The 25,950-nt window shown below is 38.3% G+C and overlaps 1 protein-coding gene across 2 annotated transcripts in view; it reads left to right on the top strand.

The window, feature by feature from the left end:
• The window catches only part of NALCN (sodium leak channel, non-selective), a gene marked incomplete at both ends in the record, with an annotated part of 233,725 nt that overhangs the window by 19,358 nt on the left and 188,417 nt on the right, over positions 1–25,950 (top strand). For both annotated transcript variants that reach the window (XM_082304488.1, XM_082304487.1), the window contains 4 exons: positions 2,112–2,195; positions 3,796–3,935; positions 4,759–4,887; positions 25,641–25,795. In XM_082304488.1, the coding sequence (XP_082160614.1) occupies positions 2,112–2,195; positions 3,796–3,935; positions 4,759–4,887; positions 25,641–25,795 (508 nt within the window). The remainder of the gene's footprint in view (positions 1–2,111; positions 2,196–3,795; positions 3,936–4,758; positions 4,888–25,640; positions 25,796–25,950) is intronic.

The following is a 25,950-nucleotide window of genomic DNA, read 5'->3' as shown; positions in this document are numbered from 1 at the left end:
GAGAAATAACATATATCTGCTTCACAGTTACTGAACATAACCACTAAAACAGCTGAGTTTGTTCAGCCCTGAGTGAAGAGTTTCTGATTAGCTCAGACTTTACTTAGGGAACTAAGTCTACTTTCTTCAGGAAGGACAGGTTAAAATTACAGTGCAGAAGTTCCTATTCTGTTGCTTCCCTGACTTGCAGTCTTCCTCCTCTTAATTCTTGGGTTGAGCAGAACTTCAACATCCTTATGTGTTAGAAAATCCTCTGTCTGAAGATAGCATTGAATTTCTCTGTCCTTTATTTCTGATTTGAAAATCACTTACTGTATTTTCTGTATATCCTTACTTTGTTCACTTCTGCCCTGAAGAATATCTGCAACTGAAATAAAGCTTTTTTAAAAAAAACATATTTTGTCTCTGTTTACACAATATATCTTGCTGTCACCTATGGCAAGGAATGATAAATCATTTTTAGGAGAGTGTATGTCATTGAAAATATTAGATTAAAACAAAATATATCTTGTCTGTGCTTTTAGAATCAATGAAAATGCTGAGACATTTAAAAATTAGTACAGGTTGACTGAAATAACTATCACTGAGATAAGAAACAATGTATATCAAGCCAGGAATCACATAACAGGCCAAAGTCCAGTAATGTCTTCAAGATTCTTGAGACCTGACAATAATTTTTTCCCCAATTATACCTGTGAAAAGTGGATGTCAAACACTGTAGTTTGTATCTGGAAGAACACTAAAGAGAGAAAAGGAACCAGATAATGTATAAGGCAGGGGAGGGTATGTTCAGTCTGTTAGAAGAAACCCCATTTGGAAAGGGTTTCTCACACATTTATGTGCCCTGAGATACACTACCAATGCCTCTGCATATGTTTTTACTGCTATACAACATGAAACTGGGATATCCGCTTTCCGTAGGTCTAGTCTTGTCCCTTTCAGCAAGCTGCATCTATCTATATGCATTTGGTCTACACTCCATGTGGTATACAAAACTATCTAACTCTTAGCCGTAATCTGCCTAATAAATGCAGATTTTTTCAGTTCAGTGGTTGAAGTAAAGTGTGAGGCATTAGCAGGCCACCAAAGAAATGTTTTTATAGCTTTCAGTGGAGGGCCTGTGTTGCAAGTCATTGTGAGACATGAGGATATCTAAGCATGCAGACTGGAGCAGTGGTTGAGAATAGTGTAGTATGGAGGAAACTGAGCTTGGATGCAGTCTTCTCCGTGGTGCCTTTAGGAGTGATCTCTGGGTTGGACTATCACGAAAACCATGCTCAGGTGTTACTTTAGAGAGCTGGTTGAAGAAGTCTAAAGCAGAGCCAGAGAACAGGTAGGAAGGCATATGGGTCATCAAGGATCCAGTGCTCAGTTTTCTTTCCTGAGTTTTTTTAATTCAGTAGTGCAAAGGTATGCTCTGAATCCTTGTGCTAGACAATGGATTGCTAATAATATCAATGTTGAAAAGTTCACCATACCTATTATTAATGAAGTCTAAAGAATGAATTGTCATTTTGAGCTGGTAAAAAGTTACTCGGGAAATGTCCAAAGAAAATTGAAAACCTACACTGTCGTGAGATGGTGGTTACTGTCTAGTGTTTTGGAAATGGCAAGGCTTTTCTATAGCATGAAAAAGGATTGAAAACTTATGAAAAAATTAATGTAAAATGATAGTGATTTAATTGAAGCTGATGAACAATATTGAAGTAATTGAATGGCACAATACTAGATTGCTTGCATTTTACACTTACCTTCCTGTGCAAGGATTTTGTACTGGGCAATACAGTGGAAAAGTGAGTCATGTTCATTTTTTGTGTGTTTTTTGATTTACATCAAAGTGTAGATAATAGGTCTCTATATAAGTTCTTTTTGACACAAGCTGAGAAGTAGTGCACAAGAATGAAGCTACCATTTATTCACCCAGAAGATATGTTTACATGTTTCCAGCATATTCTAGCTCAGATACTATGCTTTTGGGGTCTTTCAAAAGTGGCATTTTAAAAGCGGTACAGAGAAGACTTTTCCTTCTTCCAAGAACTTTTGTTTATGGTATTTGTAAATCCTGACAGTAAAACAACAACAATTTACCTCTTAGTTTTTCTCTCTTGTAGGGTGACAGCTCCTATGTAAAGGATCGTTGGTGTGTGTTTGATGGATTCATGGTCTTTTGTCTTTGGGTGTCACTGGTTTTACAGGTAATTATTTCAGTTACCTTTTTCAATGAATAGTTCCTTAATTGTGAAAAATATATGGCACAACGAAGTAATTACAAGTTGTGGAAGTGTAGCTGTACATGGGTCAAATTGTTTTTAAAAAACTGTGCTGAATTCAATAGCTTCATAATTGCACAATGCAGTATATCTACATTAGTAGTAGAATTTATCTTGTATAGTTTTTCTTATTGAGAAATTATACATTAATCTGAAGCTCGTTACCATAAACCCTCTGCATAGTTAAAAGGAAAAAGAAGGATCTTCAGAGAGGCATTTATCTCTTACTCCATGTGACAGTTGTGCTCATCTCCTTCCATTCAGACTAGTAGGATGCCATGGTGACTAGCTTAGGCAACTAAAGGGAGAATGATTCCAATAGCAGATGTTTGCCATGCTGTAGGCATATTGATATGGTGAGTGGAGGGGTTTCATGTAATATGGCCCACACCTAAGAAACCCTTTTCCAAAATTCAAGTTAAAGCACAATGAAAAAAAAACAATAAATACATTTGGAAATTATTTGATGAATTTTCATAAAGAAGAGAACTTGGACATGTTGCAAAAAAAAGCAGAGTGTTAAGGTACAGGTCAAATTGTGTACTGCAAACCAATCCGACCTTAACCATAGCCAGTTTTTTGGGTAAGAACAGATTGAAGACTGTGAGACTGGGCCTGCAATAGTATAAGGATTGTAAAAGTTGTATGGTGATTGCTGTTAGGCTTAACCTACCCACTTCTGACAAATTTAAGACACATTGTAATTTTCTGCTTTATACATAGGGGAAACTTTGGTACATCATGTACACATGTAGAGTGAAGGTTGGTCATTACAGATAAACACTGTAGATTACCCAGTTTATGTGTTGCCAGGTTCCCCCTCCATTTTCTTAGTATTTTAAGCAAATATTAAATTAAGCAGTTACTCTCAGAGAGTGAGAGACAAGAGGTTTTCACCCAATCATTAAGCTAAATAGTCTTTATGGAGTGCCTAACCTGTCAGTGTATTAAGGAAATGGTTCCCTGTTCTGTGGCTTGGCTGAAATTTGCATCGTAAGTGAAGTCTAGGAGAAGAACGTACAGTTTTCTCATGCACTTGGAATTAAATGGAGAATTTATAAGCACGTTGCAACTCATAAAGCAATCTGTGTATATGTACTTTTACATCCTAGTAAAAACCTTAGTGGTGCGTAACATTAACAGATACTGATTTTCACATTTGGAAATGTGAATTATTCACTTTTAACGAAGTTGTGGGAAACTCGTGGGGTAGGACTAGCACAGAAGCAGGGAGCTGACAGAAGCTTGCACAGTCTTCTTGAGTTGTTTGAGACAGAAGCGTTATGAACATAGGCAGAGTATGCTTTTCGAATTTCATTAGGATAACTTAGAAATGGATTAAAGGATTTACTAAGACTTTTCTTTTAAAAAAAACATGGTTAAAATGAACCATAAAATAAACCAAGAGAAGATTGAAAATGAAAATAAAAATCATGTATAGTTTTCATAGTTTTAAAAGTTCTGTAAATCCATACAGGAATAGGACTGCGTCATCAAGAAAAACTCCTGATTCTTTTGTTTGTAGGTGTTTGAAATTGCTGAAATAGTTGACCAGATGTCACCTTGGGGCATGTTACGGATTCCACGACCACTCATTATGATTCGAGCATTCCGGATATATTTTCGTTTTGAGCTGCCACGAACTAGGATAACAAATATCTTGAAGTAAGTAAGGCTGTTATCTGAAGAACAACAGAGAAGATTTCAGTTTTGACTTGGCGGACTGACAGTGCAGCTCAGAGAATGACCCTTCATGCTTAATAGGCATTTTCTTCCTGAGTTTTAGTTCTGGCCAAAAAATTCTATTTTCCATATATAAAGAATCATCAAGTTTCCTGGAAAATTATCAAAGCTGTCAAATATTTAAATAAATCTTAAAGCATTCTGCTAATAACTGTAGCCACCAATTTTCAACCAATGGCAGGAAATTCTGTTCCATTAATATGGACACTTAATAATCAAGGTGAACACTCTTAATAGGGTAATATTCGTAAATAAAAATACATGAGCAGATGCTCTAACCATGACAGTTATGGTTGTACATGTATTGGTATATGTACAGAGATGCTTACATGCAAGCAAACACACATAAGTGTGTTTGATACAGCCTGTAAGGGCAAAAGCCATGTAATGGCAATGCAAGAGAGTTTTTTGGTCTTTATTTGGTATCAACGTCATCATTATATCTTGTCTGTATAAGTCATTAGATACTATTTTACCAAAGCTAGACATTACACATTTTATTTTGGGTTTTTTTGTTCCACCTTTTGTAGTTTAGAGCTGGTTTAATTACCCTAACTTATGGGTTTAGAAAAAATCATGGCTTCCTTTTCTCTCTCTGCACAGAGTGAGAGATTAGTTTTAAGGACAAATTTTCTGCAGGATGAAATACTGCTTTCTCTGTGTGAGCATATTTTCTATTCTGGAGATTTTCAGAGGAGGCTTCACGTTGCCTGTGCATTCAGTGTCATATTTATCTTTTTGCCAGGCGTTCTGGAGAGCAAATCTGGAGCGTTTCAATTTTCCTTCTGTTCTTTCTGCTCTTGTATGGGATTCTGGGAGTGCAGATGTTTGGAACTTTTACGTACCATTGTGTGACCGACGACACGCAGCCAGGGTGAGTTAGCCTCTGCAGGCATGACGTGGGGCTGTTCTTTCAGTGCATATGTATAATTGTAGTTAGCGTCAGTGGGTGTAAATTGGACTTAATAGATTAAAAGTAGTCCACCAAAATACACTAAGATAAATTGGGGAAACAAAAATGTTAGGAATTACGAAAAATACAAATTTTAACTGCGACAGAGAGTTTACAAATTATGGTATTGGGCTGCAATCTGAGTTAGGGGGTGAGTGACTGTGTATGTGTGGGAGGGGGTGAGAGAGCAGGAGAGCAGAGGAGGCTTTAAGAGGAGCATTGCCACTTGTGGCTGATTTGGGTCACTGATGATTCATCAGCTTTCACTGTATTGTCATATCTTTTCCCAGAACGTCTGGGTGTGGGGCCAGACCTAAAGTATAGGGCAGAACTACCCCTCGAATCTCACATTCCTTTCTGGATTAAGAGGTTACTGGGAGCTGATGCTCAGATTTAAAGACCCTTTTTACCCAGCCTTTGGAAAAAACTTATGATTAATATTTTACATTGGTGATTAAGTATACATCATGTTTTTGATTCAGCACATACTTAAACACAAGATTAACTTGAAGTACAGTATAGCCTTTTGCCACTGGGATGGCTCATAAATTCACAGATAAGTATACGCTTACATGTCCTGTTGAATTGAGGGCTTGACTGTGTGCTCAACCACCATTACATTGTGAGATTCTGTTACATGTATTTCTTCATTTTGTCCCTGTTTCTTTGGATAGGGAAATGTTAGCTCTGGAGTTTTGCTTTAGTCAAAACTGGATCTTTTTAGTCCCATATTGAATTTGTCAGACCATAAAATAAATAGAGTAGACATAAGAAAGCGAAACACCACTTAATCTGCCGCTGTGCTGAATAAAGGTCTGATTATCACAAAACTCTGTGTTAAAATATTTTTCTAAATTAGGGCCATAATCTATCGAATATAAAATGACATTATTAAAAGTGTCAGATACAAAAAAGGTTACAAAATTATTTGAGAATATGGTATACATTATATTGTATTTTGTTAAATGAAAAAAAAGACTTTTGGTTATTTTCTTGTTTATTTAATCAATGCTATAGTAAAATATGGGGCTGATCTTCACCTAGACTGGAAATGAGATATTTCATTCCGACTTTTCCTCTTTTTTAAGAGAAAAACTTTACGGCACAGATTTTTTTACAGTTTCCCATAGACATTTCGAAAAAAAAAATCTTTGTGAAAAATTTATTTGTGGTAATGAGAAGATCTGTGATTCTGTGATTGTCGTGGTTTAACCCCAGCCAGAAACTAAGCACCACACAGCCATTCGCTCACTCCCCCCTGCTGGCATGGGGGAGACAATCAGAAGAGTAAAAGTGAGAAAACTCGTGGGTTGAGATAAAGACAGTTCAATAAGTAAAGCAAAAGCCGCATGCGCAAGCAGGGCAAACCAAGGAATTCGTTCACTCCTTCCCATCAGCAGGTAGGTGTTCAGCCATCTCCAGGAAAGCAGGGCTCCATCACGCATGATGGTTACTTGGGAAGACAAACGCCATCACTCCAAACATCCCCCATTCCTTCTTCTTCCCCCAGCTTTATATGCTGAGCACGACGTCATATGGTATGGAACGTCCCTGTGGTCAGTTGGGGTCAGCTGTCCCGGCTGTGCTCCCTCCCAGCTTCTTGTGCACCCCCAGCCTCCTTGCTGGTGGGGTGGTGTGAGGAGCAGGAAAGGCCTTGACTCTGTGTAAGCACTGCTCAGCAATAATGAAAACATCCCTGTGTTATCAACAGTCTTTCCAGCACAAATCCAAAACATAGCCCTATACTAGTTGCTATGAAGAAAATTAACTCTATCTCAGCCAAAAACAGCACAATGGTTTACCTATATTGTTTGGAAAAACAAGAAATGGAATGGACAACACAGGGAAACAGGCATCATATAATTCCTTGTGTCACTGAATACAGCTTTTCCCTGAAATCAGCAGAAAATGATGAAGTGGGACATTATAATGTTTGCAATATGGAAAGCTAAGTTATAACTTTAAGTTTGCCCATAAAAATTTTGTCCAATTTCTTCTGCATGGGTTGCTCTCTGAATACTGCATTATTTAAAAAAAAAAAAAAAAAGTTAGTTTACGGAAACACCTCAATTTTAGGTTGTTGAAAAGCTGAATTACACAAATAGGTTAAAAAGGTCAAATATCCAGTACATGAAATAAAAATAAAACCTGTCTAAAATGGGTTAAAGTTGGAAAAGTCAAACATGCAGAATTAAGGAAATTTTAGACTTGAGGTTGAAATTCTAGCCTTAACTCCTTTTTCTTTCAGTATCATCAAGTATATATATTTTTAGCTGTTTAAAATTTAGAAATCTAATTTAAGTTACTTTTTAGGTACCTGGGATAGGCACCTTCAGAAATAAGTAATCACTTTTGCCATCTCCAAACTAAAATTGTAACTTTAAATGGCTCCCATGGTTGTATATGAGGACTACGGTGTACATTGAAAAACACTTTTTCCCCTAGAAGTGCTGCCTCATTTATTCTGACAAATGAATAGTGCTCACACAAAGAACAATATATTTTTTGCTTTGTTGCTTGACATGTGGACTTATACCTTACTTTTGGCATACTGCTCATTACTACTCTGAAAACACTTATTTCTTCTTCTTGTCTGTAACATTCATTGTTATACCGTGTGAACACATACATATCTGATCCTTTTTCAGTTTTTGAGGAATGCAGTGCAGAAGCTCTGGGTTGAGTTAGGCTGTGCCTTCTTTGCATAGGTCAGGGCTGACCTTCCCAGAGCTGGCTGCAGAATTTAGAGGAACAACCACCATGGGCTGGGAAAATAAATACAGAGAAAGAAACAACAGTTCTGGTGCCAAAATAGGACAATTTAGAGCCAGCTACTGGTCCAAAATGTAGTTAGAAAGGAGGCTATATGCCACTTCTGAATCGAGGAGAGTTTATTAGATGGGATTAGTAGAACACAAAAGCACAAAAATTGCCTAGTCAAATTTTACTTTTGTCTTTGAGGTTCAATTTCTCAACTTTATAATGAGGATTAAACATTCCTCTCAGAAGTTGAGTCTGTCTGTTTGTCTGTCTGTCTCAGGTGGTTCTGTTCCAGGCAATGGAGAGTGGCCAAAGTTGGCTGTACGTGGCCTTAAATAACTTCAGAGTCTTTAATGAGCCACAGCTGTAAATACTCAGTAGTTCTGCAAACCAGATTCCAGGCTCCCAAGTCAAGATTAGAAAATGAAAAGCATCCAATTTGTGGCCACCTGTGAGAACTTTAATTTTAGGTGATTTGCCTTGTATTATGCAGAATTCTATGGCAAGTGGCAAGGGTAAAGTCTTATTATTGAGTTCAAGACTTCATCTATTTCAGAAACTGTGGAAATCACTCTAAGTCTACTGCCTTCTGAATTATTATTATAAGGGAGGCAAGTGTCTTTTGAAAACGGCATCTTAAAATCGTGCTATTCTTTTTTCCTTTGAAAGGACGTGGCAGCCTCATCAGACACTCATTGCCTCTTTGACTGCTGCAAGTTCTTTTATCTTTCCATCCTTCTTGACGCCCACACTGCCTGACCTCCTGTCTCTCCACCTCCTCAGTCATTTTCTAATGTTAACTCTGACAAACAAAAATACTGAAGTGAGCTAACTGTGGTCTGAGTTTTTTATTCCATTTGTGAAATCAGCAAAACCTGACTTCCTTTCAAAGGCTGAAAAGTTTTTTTTTTGTTGTTTGATGATAAATCTTTTTTCCCTTATTCTTAAAATTTTCTTTATTTTGCCAGACTTTTTTTCCTTACAGGGAACGCTGTCTTCTTCCTAGACAATTTTCTCACTCAGTATTCCCTTGTGATTATTACTTATCTTTTTACTATTCTGTCACAGCTTTCCCTGATGATTTCAGCAACTGGTATATCTTTTTTCTGCCAATAAGCAGTATATGACATGGATTTCCTTAGTATGGATCTTCTTTAATTGCTTTAAAGACACACAGTATGGTTGGAATGTAATGTATATATAATGCAATTATCTAGGTAAGTCCATACATTATAAGCAGTTTGACAGGTTATTTTGTTATATCTGAGATTAATTTCAAAGAAATGAACAAATATGGGGACAATAGGCTGTGTTCCCAAATCTACTGTAATTTATGCTTGGGCACCTCCAGTGTACAAAAGGTACTTCCACAAGGACAAGAGAGAGAAATTATTTCCAAACCATTGCTTTGGCTCTGTTAAGAGTATTTTATATATCCTCACACACTAGCTACTGAGTGTTTTCTTTATTTTTATTACCAAGACATGTTTGACTACACAAAAATACTTCCATAGTGCATGATTAGATTATATTTATTCCACAACAGTAAATTTTCCTTTAGTAATTCTCGGCCTGCGCAGGAGCTAGGGGAAAGGAAACCTTCCCTCATCAAAACAAAGAAGGCTAATATGGCTAACTGACATGAAATGTAGTACTTATCTATTTCTTCTCCGAAAGTCATTCTTTAAGGGTCTTTTTTTAATGCTTTCAGTAGGGTATAGATTGAGTATTTCTGTAGACCTGTCTGCCGTGTCACCATGGCAGTCAATTTAAAATCCTTCCTTGCAAGGTTTCTTGTTTAAAGTAGAAACTGCCCAGGAAAATAGATAAGAAAAATAATTACTGAGTAATAGAAAGATCTAAGAAGTTCTTGGTCATCTTTCCATCTGTCTATGGATAGGCCCTGAAAATGTCAGAAAACAGTTTCAAAGACTCTGGAGCTGAAAGTTCACCACAATATCTAATAGAGGAAATAAATGTGATTTAAAAGAACAAAAGCGATTCGAGATACTGTCTCGCATCAGCAATGGGAAAATATGAATGAGTAATTGCGTTTCTGAGAAAGGGAAGAAATCAAAGACCAAGCTTGAAAAATAAACATAACAGGACTTTTTTAACAGGGCGCATTAATTTATTGATGCTAATTGAACAACCAGCACTGCTTTTAATACTGCCTTTGGGATTTATTCACCATCTCTGTTAATGGTGATATGTCTCTAGTATAAATTCCTCAGGGAGGAGAGAAATAGAAGAAATCTTACTTTTGCAGGCCTGATGTTGCTTAGATGCCAACCAAAAACAAGAAAAATACAGCATCAGACTAAAAGGGAAGTAGTTCACTCCAACTGGGATCCTATCAAAAGGAGGGAAGAGAGCGCTGAGGTGATGGCCAGTATTGGTGCCCAAGGAAAGCAGTCTTCAGGAGTGGACTCTCCTCACTTTCAGGAGGCATGTGATTTTGAGCACAAATCCTGATTTTGTCTAGGACTGTTGCATAGACAGTTATCCAAAGCAATTGGGCTGTTGGTTCATTTCACACAGGCTTTCCGGTGTTTTTGTTTGCCCAGCTCCATTTTGAGCGAGAAGGTGACCTTTTAATGAAGCTCTACAACAGAGTGATTGGAAACCAATGACCTCAGCATTTGGTGTCTCAGTAATGACACATGCTTACCTGTATTAAGATTTGGAGCCATTCGGGTTTACGCAATTCTTTGTCCCAGTGAAGACATCAGAGTTTATTGAACTTCTACGTGGCCTGTCAACCTTTATGGGATTCTTCTCCTTCTCTGGCTAGTAAATAGTCCTTTTGAGTAAGCTGAAGTGAATTTTATAGACTATGGTGAAATTAGCTCACTATAAATACAAGAACTTGAATAACATAACTGCCACATCTCTACAACTACCATAACTCCAAAAAGTTCCATATTTATCCACAAGATTTTTACCTTATAATCGCTGTACAGAATTAAGGCCTGAGGAGTACTGAACTTCCCACAGGAAACCTGCAGGAGGCCAGGATGCCGCAAGTCAGGACATCCTCCGGTATATCATAACATTGAGGGAAGGGCCAGGCATCACTAGAAAAACAGAACTGTAAGAGTGCTCTCCACTGAATCTGCCAGGTGGGCAATTGGGTGCTTTCTTGAATAGAAAGGAAGCTGGAAAAGTTCTCTTCTTTACATTGCAAGAGGAAGCCAGACAACCAATGGAGAAGTCTGTAGATGTCCTGACATTCATAGGTTAGACAGCAGTTATCACTGAGCACTACATCTCCCTTAGCCTGGAGACACTGTGAGGAAGAGTCACTTCTGGGTATGCAAGCACTTACAGGAAATAGTAAGAAAGACGTTCTAAAAGAGACTTCAGCTCTGTTTCCATGAGTGATCTATCTCATATGTTGTTTTGAAAACCAGGTGACTGTTTTCAGTTTGATACTGCTTTCTGGAAGCTGAATGTGATGTCTAAATTTGATTCCTGTCCCAGTCCCTTGGATCACTCCAATTTGAAAAGTTCTGGGAAATGCTGGAGTATTCATCCTGAGACACTTACGAGCAGACTGAAGCCACATCTCAGCTATTTTATTATTTCCGAGAACTTGTGGAGGGTGGGTGAGGAAATGGAAGGCAAGAAAACAACAGAAGTTTAAAAAGGAGGAAGGGATTAGAGACAGGGAAAGTAAAGCCAGGTAAGCTTAACTTCCATCCCTGAAAGAATTCTGTAGTGAATAAACAAACAAAAATTTGTAAGCAGTTGGAAGATAACAAGGAAGCGAGTAGCAGCTAATATGGATTTGTCAAGAATAAACCATGTCAAACCAATATAATTATCTATGGCAGGGTAACAACCATGTGATTTGGAGAGAAGAGTGGATGTCATATATCTTTATTTTAGGAAGGCTTTGTAACAGTCTCACAGGACATTTTTGTAAGCTGGCAGGAGAAACATGGTTAAGGTGAAAATAGAATAGGTGCAAAACTGCTTGAAAAACATGCTCAGTAAGTTGATATTAATGGCTCGTTGTCAGAATGGAAAGAGCTGGGATACATATAAGTCTGTCTTGTGCTATTTAGAGGTTTCATTAACATTCTGGATGATGGCAGATAGAATATACTTATTGCACTGAGAATGACATGAGGTTGGGAGGGACTGCAAACATTTTGGAAGGCAAGATTAGAATGAAAATTATATTGACAAATTGAAGACATGCTCTGAAAAAATTGGATGAAAGTCAGCAGGGACAATATACTGCACTTAGGAAAAACAAGCTGTACAAATACAGCATTGTGAATGACTGTTTAGGACGTAGTTCTTCATAAAGGGATTCGGGAGCATAATGGAGGAACCGATACCAACAAAACTGTGCTCTTGTAAAAATATATAAATTGTAGTATCAGACAACATACAGGCATCATTTGGAGACAGTCTAAAGCAGGTGAAAAGGGAATGAGCATAGATCTCTAGAGTAGAGCTGATAAGCAGTGTTTGGCATTTTTTTAGCTCAACTGAATGGAAGTAGTAGACATGTAGCAGTTTTTGAGTGGATAAAAACTGTTGCACAGAGAAAAGGAATCTGGTCTCTTTCTGTACTACTACTACGATAAGAAATACTTGTATTAAATTTCAGGAAAAAAATTTCAGGTTAGATAGGATACCAGGAAAAAACTTTGTCATGGTGAGGATGGGGCTGCACTGGAGTCCATTCCTTAGAGAGTTTCTGAATTTCCCCTCTGGGGATCTTTAAAACAGGCTGTGGGAACTTCTCTTGGGAAAGGTAGAAATAGTCTGGGGCAGGGAACTATATTTAGTGTCCTGTTGAGGGTTCATATCCAACCTTATTTTTCTGTGATTCTATGTGGTCCTTCTTGACATAACAAAAGTCAGGTATCATTATCTTCAGCATCCAAAGAGCTGTTCGCCTTTGCTACATCTCTTTTAAAGGGGGCCACATTGAAAGTAGGGAGGGTTGGATGCAGGAGTGGAACTGTTGTGTCTTAGGGCAGAGGTGAGAGAGTGGCTTGCTGCATCTTGTTGTTTTCTCTCTCTTTGTGTATAACTAACTTTGGAGTTGGGGTGAGAGCATGTTCTTGAACGTTCCAACTTCATTTTTCATCCACCCCACACTGCATATCCAGTTCTCTCACCAAAACATACTTCTTGCTATCAGAGGTGTTATTATTCATTGTTGTTTTACAGTAACATCAAATACATTTCTACTCAATCTTTACACACATCCCCTTCCCCCACCACTGCTTTTCCAGCCTCTTACCTAGTCAGTCCCTCAGTCCCCTGCCCTCTCCTTCTCATATAAAAGAGTTTTAAATAAATTGCCAGAAAAGCCCCCAAATCCAGCATCACTCCCTATCTCCTTAGCATAGAAAAGGCTCATCAGCTGCCTTTATACTCAGTGAACCACGTTGTTTGTACTCGACACAAGTGCACCCCATTTCCTCTTTTCCAGTGCCTAAAATACCGGCCACCCATCTGTCCCTGCTGTAACAGGCTCTGCTGAGCTCACTGATGCCTGATTTGCCCAGCTTCCTTCACAGATTCATAGCTTACTGCCCACCTTCTCCCTTCCAGCTCCTTGTCTTCATCCCTGCCCTCCGAGCTCGCCTCAAAGGCATACCCTCCTCACACTTTCTCCTTATGTGGGGCGCCTGCCAAGGCAGCAGGAGCAAGAGTTATTACCTATTACAGCTTGATCTTTTATGCTGCCTGCCTGTTTTCTTGATCATCATGGCCTTTTCCTAGGGGCAGTATTAAAACTACAATCCAGACCAACTTTTTGTACACCTGCTACCTGGCAGCTTAATGAGAAGGGCTCTTCAGCTGGTATTTGAAGAAAAAGCTTTGGTTATGGACTGTCAATGGCTCATTTAGTTTTCTCTCTTGAGCTGGATGTAGCCTGTAGGCTTGAAGGCTAGACCAACGTGGGCTTACATTTGGGTTTCTTGGAGCCCCAGCAACGTTTCAGATCTCTTATTGACAAAATTATTTGACCTTACTGGAGGTCTGCAGCTGCATATGTTAATATGTCAGTGAAGCCCTTTCACCAGACAAAACAGTGATCCAGTTTTGGCAGTAAGTCTTCCTGTCTACCTTGTGTACCAGTCATGCTATGAAATGGAGAGATCAAGCTGCTTTCTCCTAGGTAAAGTGAGAGCTTTGGTGGAACGGCCAATTCCATCAAATGGAACTGGCCAGTCAAATGGCCAGTCATCAAACGCTAAATAGTTTCCATTTCGAGCTAGCTGGATGATGTTGAAAATTTGTTCTTAGGTGCTCAGCGATAGCAGCCCCTTTCTTTTGCTATGCTAAGAGTCGCATCTCCTGCCACTTCAGATGTTACATTACTGACTGGCCTGTGTCAATGTATTTGGTGAAGACATCCTGCGTATTCTGCGTATGGTCTTGACACTTTGCAACACAAGCTTTAGGAAGGAATTTGTTCTTCATGTAGTTCAGATTTGGATTCAGGGCAGTATTCTTTTATGATGCTTTTTATGATGCCCTGTCTTGTGTCTAAGCAGAAAGATTGTCGAGATGAAACTGCATGGTGCGGTGGTCCAAAGAGAGGGCCAGGGAAACCTCCTCTGCTCGCTAGTTGTAGCTAACTCTACTGTTGCGGGTGACGGGTCCAAAAGTGCTTATGAGCTTTGATGGAAGTGAATCCCAGCTGAACTTCAGGCTTATGATTTTCAAATCCTACAGTGCAGTTTAGTGACCTCGTGTTTTCCCTATAGTTGGTAGACAGCTACTCAGAAGGTGTTTTTCTATATTTAATCCATGTAAGTCTGATATGCAAACTTAGGTTTTTGAAGGGATCCTGAACATACTTTAAAATCAAAATGGATGCAGTGTTCAGCTTAGATTGTTTCATATATTTCAGTTCATGTCCTTGCAATTTAAAAGAGAACGGAGGTATTTTTCACTCTTTCTTTTAAATTTTCTAAGGATATACTTTATTGGATTGTAATAGGTACTACAGGTATGAGATCACTTCAACTTGTAAATAAGTGTAATTTGATACACCTCGGTGAAATGCAGATTCGTGCAAGCTAGCTAATTCATTTTTAACTCTCCCTATGTATTAGCACTTAGAGCGACAGCCTCCTTCATTGTGCGAATGCCATTAATTCATGTTGTTTTGATTCCTGTGAAACAAGTCTTGCATTAGCATACATATCTTGCAATTGCTATTTGAATACTGCTCCCTCATGACTGATTGTAGCAGTCGCAAAAATGGGCTCTCATAGAGTTGTTATGCCATGTGGCATTTGATAAAAATCTCAAAATAGTACTGTTAATGCATACTACTTCAGTAACAAATCCGTACTGGAACTTCTGAAAATTTTCTTCTTTGAGCTTTGCTTTCTAGTCCCTGGGTGTACTTTCCAGCACTACCCATAGGAAAGATTTCTTCTTTCACTTATTTTTCTGTGGTTGACTTCTGTGTCTGTGTTACCCTGAAAGATAATGACAGAGTGATTTGAATTTAGTTTCCTCTAATGCCAGTAACTAGTGAACAAACAAATAGATTGTCAAAACTGTTAAGTAGCCACAACCATCCTTTTTTCATCTGGGCAATGACAGCATTGGCTTTGCGTAACATAAGCCATCTGCCGTGAGTACAGAGTCATCTCTTGTTGATGTTAGCACCTCTGTTTGTTAGGAACCTAAATGCCTTGAATTCCCTCTCTGGCTAGCAGAGAGAGAAGGGTGCTTCTGGAGTGTAGCTGAACCCATCGACCCCCAAGCCTCTGGAGATGTATTCTCTCTCTGTGTTCATGGCCTAAAATGAGGTGGGATAAGTCAGGACAGCATTGCTGCAGCCTTTTATTGTGCCGTTCCTTCTAGCGATTCAGCTAAAAGATGCTGGGTCTTTGAATTTTCACATCCTGAAGTGTGAGATAAGGTCAGTGATTTAATTTGAATTTCTTCAAAATTCCTGTGCAGTGAATAGGAATAGATGGAACATCAAAGGCACATTTTGTAGACCCTAACTTAGGTCACATATGAAACGAAAAAACGCTACAATCAAAATCAAATCAAACTTTACCTAGTATTACTGCCTCGTGTAATAGGCAGTCTGATTTAATCATGCCTTATTACTGAATATGGGTGGGAGGAGAAAGGGAGTAAGAAAGACCAGTACTTTTCTTAATTTGTCGAATAAACATGTAAACAATTTTCTTCTTGAAAAATGAACAAAAAAAGCAAGAATCTCCAAGTTCTGTCCACAAAGGCTCAAGCTTAGACACTAGAGGACTGTGAAAACTGTCAAAAAAACCTCGTACCAAAACCTGAAACTGAACACATAAATAATGAATAAAAGATCTGAACTGAATGATAAGATATAAAAATCTATGTACCTTGGGGCAAATATGTTGAAAGACAATATATTAGCAGCAGTAAAATACTACAGTATCTATGTATTGAATTTAGAGTCAATAGAAACAACCAGATCGTCTAGTCAGACTTCATTTTATTTCCCCTCTATGAAAGCTGATAGCTTGCGCCTGACTCCAGTGTGTCTTCTAGACACGTATCTATTATCAGTTAGCTGGCAGAAGAACAGTTCATAAGCAAGGGAACTTTTTGTTTATACCAAAAACTGTTTCACTGTTAAAAAATATGTTCCTAATTCATAATCTTAATTTGTCTGGCTCTAACTGTTAGCTTTCTATTCTTGTTATACTTTTTTATGCTAGATTACACAGAACCTTAATTCCCAGTGTTTTCTCTGTGTGAATCCACTTACGCACCACAACTGAGGCACGTTTCAGTATGCTTTTTAATAAACTAACGTTATTTAGCTCTTTAAGTCCCTTACTGCAAGGCATGTTCTCTGGTGTTCTCATTTTCATGTTTTTGTATGATTTCCTCGATTTTTCAAATATTTAAAAAATAGGAACAAAAAACCTGTACGTAATATTAATCATAATTTCTATGAGCGCCATACAGAGAGGGACATTAATTCATTATCGTTCTGCTTGTACAGTCTAGGAAAGCACTGGCTCTTTCTTGCCATGATGTTATTGGGACAAATATGAGAGGATGCCCTATTATATCCCCTCAAACTCTCACGTAGCATCTATGTTCTGTAATATAGTATTTCCATCCTCTTTTATCCCTTTTATTCCATAGGCCGTAGGCTGTAAGGTTTGCTTTCAGTGATCCTACCTCTATAACTTTGCATTTGGCTGTGTTAAAGCACATTTTGTTTTATTGGATCCAGGTAGACAAATGATCCTGATAACTTGTCAAACTGCCCTGTCCTCATTGTCATTTATGTTTCTATCTGTATTGTTGATTTTATACCTGTTTCTCCCTCATTGATTACGGTAGATCATGATGATCTTTTCACTGACAAGTATTTTTCTGACATGTCAGTTAACCAGTTTTCAGCCCATTTAGCATATGCTTTTGCCCTGGTTTTGGTTGGGATAGAGTTAATTTTCTTCCTAGTAGCTGGTATAGTGCTGTGTTTTGGATTTAGTATGAAAATAATGTTGATAACGCACTGATGTTTTAGTTGTTGCTGAGTAGTGCTTACACTGGTCGAGGACTTTTCAGCTTCCCATGCTCTGCCAGGTGCTCAAGAAGCTGGGAGGGGGCACAGCCAGGGGGGCTGACCCAGACTGGCCAAAGGGCTATGCCATACCGTATGGCGTCATGCTCAGTATATAAACTGGGGGGAGTTGCCGGGGGGGCAGTGACCGCTGTTCGGGGACTGGCTGGGCATCGGTCAACGGGTGGTGAGCAATTGCATTGTGCATCACTTGCTTTGGATATTCCATTATTATTATTTCAGTTATTAAACTGTTCTTATCTCAGCCCACGAGTTTTCTCACTTTCACTCTTCCAATTCTCTCCCTCATCCCACTGGGAGTAGGGGGAGTGAGCAAGCGGCTGTGTGATGCTTAGTTGCTGGCTGGGGTTAAACCATGACAGCTTTATTGAAATTATATAGTGTCAACTTTTTAATCAGTTGTGTGTTATTGAATGAATTGCTTTACAAAGTCTAAGCTAGGCACTTTTATTGGACAAATCTGTAATCTTCTCAAAATCATGTTAGTATGATGAGAATTATTTTCTCTAAATCCATACTGCCTGCCATTAATTACATTCATGTTCTTTACTCTCTATCAATTAGACTTTGTATCAGCTCACTCTTTCTTTTGTCTTGGTTGATGTCAACGCTAACCAGTCGTGCTGCTTGTTCTTTAAAAATTAATGGCACATTAGCATTCTTCTGGAATTGCCCTGCTATTGCAAGATTTACTAAAAATTAATAGAAGAGATGAGAGATGCCCTCAGTTATTTGGGTCTGTTGATTTGAATATAATTATCCCTAGCAGATGCTGTCTGATATTCTCCACAGTTACTAATTCTTGAGTAGTGAAAGCTGTGTTTGCCAAGTTAAAATGTAAAATACAGAATGTTGCCAAAACTTAAGCTTTATGTTTGTAGTGTTCCTGAAGTCATGAGTCCTTTAAGCGTGCCCTATCTTATCTTTTAATGTGACAAAAATAATAAATAGATATCAGAGACAATCTGTTACCAGAAAGATTTGAAAGCTTTATAGATATAATTACAGATACAATTATGAGAAACATTAAATATGGATGAAGTTGTCACACTTACATTTTAAAAGATAAAACAGATTTTGTTCTCAGATTAAAAACAGGAAACTTGTTCTATAAGTAAGTATGGTACATGATGACTTTAGACCTAAGTTTGTCTAAAAGTAAAACATAACATTTTAAAATGACCCTTGGGAATGCTAAGATTATAAAATATCAGAGGAAGAATTGTGCCTAGACGTATCTGTAATCCTTAAGCCAGAGAGGTAGTCTCTGAAATTTCTTTAACTATCACCAGGGATTTTGGATGATACTGTTATTGGATTATCTAGAACGTGTAGTGACTCCAGCAGCAGCATTGTCCGGAGTTGCAATCTCTTTCGGCAGAAACTAGAAGATCTATCAATAGAACTCAATTACAGTATGGCTCCCTTTCACTGAAGTTAATATATGTGTCTGACTTCAGTGACAGGGGAGTTAGCTGACAGTGAGTACACTTTGAAAAAAATATGCCCAATAATAATGATAAACTACTACTGCAAATTTTAGAAATATCAATATCATTGATTTATACATTAATATCTTCCTTGTTAGGCTGAGATCATAATGTGATAAGAATTACAAAAATGATCAATGAAAATCTTCATGATAGAAGTAAAGTTCTTATTATAACACAATACTGTTATTCTAACAGTTGTGCAGGAGAGGCTGTTGTTATTGTTAGGTCTTTCTGTAAAAAGAGCAGTAGTGTATGTAAGGAAGTAGTTCTAGGAACCATCTGTTAATAGCAGTTGTATGTTCAAAGCTTCCCACTGGAGAAAATGGACTGGATTGGGTTAGCACAGTAAGAATTAAAATACAGATTTGGGAATAAAAGACACATTTAAAAGGACAAGTGAAAGGAAATTTGTTTAGGTGCTTAGATTGCTTTCACAGTCACCAAGCAACAAATAAACATGAACCCTTCTCCCTTTTATTTTTTACAAGGAGTCAGATAAAAAGCAAACACTTTTCCATCTAGGCTTCCTATCTTTTAAGTTCCCAGAGTCTCTGAAAACAAGCATAACTTGGAATATGAAAGAAATATTTTTAACTACCTAGTGATATTGGCAGCTGTATAGTAGTTGGTATGAGCTATCTGAGCTATTAAGAGGACATATTCGAAGTAGAAAACTTATTTAGACCTTCCCTTCTGCACAGTGTTACTGGTATAATGTTGGCACAGGAACCTTAATCTCAGATTTCCCGATTTTTATTGGTATAAATTTACAGCCATTAATTATGGATATGCCAGAAATATCTTTTTTTTTTTTTCCTTTTTCATTTCTGTAAATTACCTTCTTTAAGGAAAGTCTCTTGATTGGAAAACAAGGTTCTGTGCTCTAAAACTGGACGGTGGTATAGGGGGAAAGCAAACTAAGGCTGATGACTTGGCTTATAGAAACCATCATTTTTTTAACTTGAGGGGTCTGATGCAGTTATCCATGTGTAGGCATTTAGTACTACTTGAAATAATTAATGCGTCCAAGACACTCAGGTATGACACAGGGCTCTCAGGTGTGGCACAGCACCTATAGAGACCTGTGATCTAGATCAGCATCTAAAGGTTAAGAGGGTTACCGTCAGGCATCCCAAATGGCACTAGCAAACTGTGTGAGGAGAATCAAATTGAGTTACAAGTCTTGGATATTTGCATGGACTCAATTGCAGGAGGGAGCTTTAAATCTAGAATGCAAAGTGTTTGTAACTAAATGGAGCTTATTCTGCATTTGATGTGAAAATCTGTTCTTTTGTGTGATTAAATGTAGAAATTAGCAAGAAAGAAGTTAGTATTTGCTAGCCTAGAAATTAGTATTTGCTAGCCTAGAAATTAGTATTTGCTATACCACATCTATGACCTGAGAGGTTCCGTTATCATTAATCTACCAGCCTATACATATCTTGCATTTATATTTTGGTGCTTCAAAGAAAGCTCCAAAAACATTGTTAAAATAAGGATGCTCGTGACACAGCTGACCTTATTTTCCCACTATGAATCCCACTGGTAAATTACATCTCATTTCACAAAATACTGATATAATATAGAATTTAAAGCTTAAAAAAATGTTCATGGGCTATAATAATTGTCTAGAATGGTGCAGTGAAGATGTTTCACAGAAGTATATCACCCTGGTTTTCAGAATAAAGACAAATTAATTGCATATCATTCACCTATATAATGTAAGAGAGCAGAATTAGTAAGACTCATGAGATAACTTGTCTAAAGTTAATGTAGAACCACAGTATTACTTCATCAGAAAATGTTTATTAAGTGATCCTGGCCCAGAATCAATTTAATTTGAGCTTCAGGAACTTCTTCGTTGCAGCATGGAGCTCTGTGCTCTCTTTCAGATTTATTTTAGGTTTATTGCTATGTTCTCACTAGGTGCTTTTGCCTTGTGTTCTGGCAATATGGCAAAGCAGAAGCGTCTTTTAGAAAAATGTATAGGAATGGAAATTTTTTTTTCAAAATTGCATGCTCAGAGTTAGATGTCTAAATTCATATAGCAGAAGAGGAAACTATAAATTCTTGATATCTTAAAGAGAAATCTATCTCTTATCAATCATCTGATCCAAGCCTATTTCTATTTTAGTACTTTCTATACAGCAGTGTCCATTTTGCATTTAGGTTCTATCACTTTCTGAATTCATTACTTGACATTAAATCACAGTTATTGAGAGTAACCTTTAAGCTCTTCAGAACTACATAATCTGTCTGTTCTCAAAGGTTTTTGTCATCCTTCAGCAGAGGTTTTGTATGACTTTGATGAAGCGGGGTTCACACAGTCCCGCAGTTTGCTAATGAAAATAGATAGCACAGAACCTAGTGCCAATTCCTCTGAGGTCCCAGTTAATGTATTGCTCCCTATTTGGAAGCTGTACAGTTACTACTTACTTGCTTCATGATCCACCAGCCATTTTTTATGTCTGCTATGGTATTTTTACCAATGCAGTAGTTCTTTAGTCAGCAGCTGTGCAGTGCCTGGTTTTGGTGCAGAGACAGACATAGAGTTCCTTTCAACTAATACAGAAAATCCTTCAGCTCCAGCCAATTAATTTTTAGTTATTGACTTCTTTACTGAATCGACCATTTGGAATGTTTTTTTTAATACCATATCAATAAATATCCTTCTTAATTTTTTCTGTAATTTTCTGGATCTGAAAACTACATGAGTAGATTGGTAATTTTGAATGGCTTTCTGGTGATATATTAAAAAATTAATAGAATACCAGAATAAAAAAATCCCATTTTTTCTCCATTTGTATTTTCAGCAGAGAAAGTCAGGCTAACAGAAAACAGGAAGTTAGGAGCTACCTCGGGTAATTTGTCTCTTAAGTTGTCAAAACCTCTCTTTGAAGAAAAGCCCAAATAAAGAGATGGCGCTCAAAGAGAGATTGTGCTCACATGATGTGCCGGTTTTGGCTGGGGTACAGTTAATTTTCTTCATAGTAGCTAGTATGGGGCTATGTTTTGGATTCATGCTGGAAACTGTGTTGATAATACAGGGATGTTTTAGCTGTTGCTGAGCAGTGCTTACACAGAGTCAAGGCCTTTTCTGCTCCTCTCACCGCCCCGCCGGTGAGTAGGCTGGGGGTGCACAGAAAGCTGGGAGGAGACACAGCCAGGACAGCTGACCCCAACTGACCAAAGGGATATTCCGTAACATATGACATCGTGCTCAGCAATACACTAGGAGAAGGTTGGCTGGGGGGCCATTGCTCGGGGACTGGCTGGGCATAGGTCGGTTGGTGGTGAGCAATTGTTTTCATTTGCATCACTTGTCTTTCTTGGATTTTATTTCTCTCTCTTTGTTATTTTCCTTTTCATTACAAGTTGTTGTTGCTGTTATTATTATTTCAATTATTAAACTGTTCTCATCTCAACCCACAAGTTTTCTCACCCTTCCAGTTCTCTTCCCCACGTCCCGCTGGGTGGGGAATGAGCGAGCGGCTGTGTGGTACTTAGTTGCCGGCTGGGGTTAAACCACGACACATGAGCACGTAGTGGTTGAAAGACCAGTTTTGCTACAGATGCCATGGAAAACAGGCACATGTACTGCCAAGACACATGAGTTCAGGTTCTTCTTCTGGTGTACTTATCTATGTATGTAGTCAGGACGTTCTTTAGGCAGTTAAAAACATGTCAGAGTAGTACTCCTATGTCTTTTGCAACAATCCTATTATTGAAGGATTCTTATCAAGTGATGTGGAGTCCATGACCTTCTGCATCCTTTGCATTCCTGTGCAAAACTAGTTTCTCAGCTCGCCTGTTGGGTTGATGCTGTACTCCATACACACTGAATACTCTGCATAGAAATATTCGGTTGGTCTATTGGGATGAATTATTTCTTTGGTCATGTTGCAAGAATTCGTAATTTTATCAAGGCACCCTATCCAGCAAGATACTTAAGCACATTGCCTAATTGTACTTTTGAGATGCTTAAAACTAGCTATGTGCTGAATCAGCATCTCAATACTTAGCTGATGTTGAGTATGGCCTATGAAGGAGTAAAAGAATTTAAATCATCTTATATTGAAAATGTCTGGTGATATTCTAGCCACTTCTAGACTAGATGTCTAATACTGTCTAGTCCATGGAGACTAGTCTATGCTTGTTTACTGTCTTGAGGCAGAATGCAAATTGGCTAGTGACATTGGTCCAAAAAAAGCCTGTATCTGTACAAGTACAGGTACTATACACAGAGATTCTTCCTTTTTAGCTGAAATCATACTCCGTGCATTGAGACAGCTTTTATTCTTCAGGAGGTTGATATAAATTGATATGGTTGATGTGATATAAAAATGGCCTAGGTTTAAATGAAGCACTTAAAATGAGTGCTTTGCATTGTAGTGATTAAGCCAGCAATACTATTAATAATATGCCCTCATGCTGCTAGCCTCTTGGATCTGAGGGATTTTCTGATGCAAACCAGAATGTAAAATTCATTAGCTACCAGTAGCCAGGGTCCTGAATCTGCTTGAGCCAATGAATTAATTTTCATTTCTGAAAATATTCATAAAATGTAGTCTTACGATAATCCTATGTATTATACTGGCTTTTAGATGACAGTATCATAAATCTAATGTACTTAAAGCATACAACTGGGTATGAATTAACATATTCTAGTATAAAAGAATTAAGGTGCCCTGATGACTTTTCAAATCCTTGAGTGACATGTGCTGAGCATGTTTACAAAAAGTGAAATGAGTGCATGTATGCTTGTGTATCTGTCTGTCTTTCTAGTTGCACGCATGGTTAAATTTCAGGGTGTTCTTTAAAACTTCAGCTGGAACTGTACGTGTCTGTGTGTCCATCCATGCAGATATGTGTGGCTCTCTGGTATCATGAAGAAATGACTATAGGATGGGTGCAACTACAGTTATTTCTCTGCATTTATAATTGCGTAGGAAAAATTGTGTAGGAAGCTTTAGTTTCACCCTGACAGATTTAGACTAATCTATTGCTATTGCATGCAGTGCATAAAAGCAAGAAAAATAAAGTAATTAAAGCTTCTGTTCACCCAATTTAGTTGTCAAAATGCATCTGTGAGATTAAAAGAAGAGGACTTTCAGAAGAACAATAAGATACTAATTATACTAAAGGGCAGACTGAAAAGTTTCACCTTTTCTGTGGACAAGCAAGATTAATTAAAATGATGAATTTTAAGGCACTGGTCTGAAGCGTCAGGATAATGGGGTGAATACTACAAGATTTTCTTTGTAACTTGCAGCAATTCGTTTTGGGTGTTTCTATATCAAACGTCTGTGCTGCGACCAGGAAGTCAGAGTCAACCTGAACATGAATGGAAAAATGCTATCAACTGTTTTTTTCTCAGACCAGAACTCACCGTGATTAGCTTTTAAAGTCTGATTTGAAATTGCCGGAGGACTGAACCAAAAATCAGGATTTCCATTTGCTGGATGAGAGAATACGAGCAAGGAGAAAAACGGATGCTGCTTGGCTGTGTGCCTGTTGAGCACAGTTGGAGCTATGTCATATTGCAACCTTTCTTCTCTTTGGTTTGGCCAGCTGACTCATGGCACAAGTAACATGAATCCTCACTTCTGCAGTGTAATACTATGCTGTCTTGCTTTGTAGACCTAACAGGGACCTGCACAGGATGGAGAGGGGGCAGTTTGCTAAGGTTACCTCTTAACTAAACTACTTCTTGGGAAATGGGGTGACCAGTTTGGGGTTTTGGCAAATGACTATGTATTGTGATTATTAACTGGGTGCTGTAAATGCTTAGGGAGAATCAACTGCCCGAGCTTCTCCTTACCAAAGTCTGGGAGAACTTGGATACTCACCTGTATGTGTACATGCCACAGGCACAGATCTAACAGGACAGGGAGCTACAAACTTGTCCTCCCTCTCCTTTTAGCTTCCAGGTCCCTTAGTGCTGGACCTGCCTGAATTCCCATTGTGGTGCAGCATGACAGAGCCTCTTCAGCAGCTCAGCCCCAGGTGCCAGAGGAGCTGGGAAGACAACTGATGCTCAGCCTCTGGCAACAGTAAAAAATGGCTAACACACTGTGTTGCAGCACTTCCCCTTGTCTCCTGATCTTTCTATTTTTCAGTGTTAGATTTACGAACATAAATCAGTTTGAACCAGTTCAAACCAGTTTAATTTTTTTAATCTGTTCTACCAAATCATTACTGGACCAACCTAAAAGTGAATCAGATCTCTTTCAGTCGCAGCAATACCTAGATACTAAGTGCACTAAACATGTAATGATTTGACTGCTTGCCCGTGACTGTGGCTATCCATCTGTGGTGGAAACCTGGCCTGACCAAGGTACAAGAAGCTGAATACATACTCAGGTGGCTGACAAGTCATCCACAATGATCCTTTTAAGGAGTGTCAAAGCTAGCTCGGGTAACGTCTGTGGAAGTCAAAGTCACAGTATTGACTGCAGTTCAACACACTCTCGAGATTTGCAAAGGAGCCTGAAGCACTAAGTGTCCAAACTGCATTAAAGAGCAGTTGGTGCAGCTGTATGTTATCTCATCTGTGTCTTGGAAAGTCTCCGTTTTTGATGGGGCCTCTAGGCATTAGTAAGAAACTTCTGCTGTTAGTATTTGTACTGTCATTACGTAAGACTGAAGTCTTAGGAGACAAGTTAGCTTGTCCTTTACAATAGGTGCTTAATTAATGAAAACAACGTATACCAAAGAACATAAGAAAAATAATAGCTGATGTACTTCTCACTTTAGTGCTCTCGCTTTCAAGTATTTAGTTTTGCTATGGGTTGAGTTTATGTAACACCTTAATTTTGTATTTTTCACAGAAATGTAACCTGGAATAATTTAGCTATCCCAGACACCCACTGTTCCAGAGAGCTAGAAGAAGGTTACCAGTGCCCACCTGGATTTAAATGCATGGACCTTGAAGAGCTGGGACTAAGCAGGCAAGAGCTGGGCTACAGTGGCTTTAATGAGATAGGTCTGTCCTACTGGTAACATCCATTTCAGTATCCATTTAAAAATGTTTATGAAATGAATAGAACAGATAGCTCATGTCTGTGCTGAAAAGATATCAAGTGCAATCAGTATTCTGCTCAAGTAGAGCACATGCCAGAAAGAGAAGCTATGCTATTT

The sequence above is a fragment of the Platalea leucorodia genome (genome assembly GCF_965183815.1).
Source record: "Platalea leucorodia genome assembly, chromosome: 2".
NCBI lineage: Eukaryota > Metazoa > Chordata > Aves > Pelecaniformes > Threskiornithidae > Platalea > Platalea leucorodia.
The sequence above is the reverse complement of the archived record's forward strand: the minus strand, read 5'-3'. Positions and strand labels throughout refer to the sequence as shown.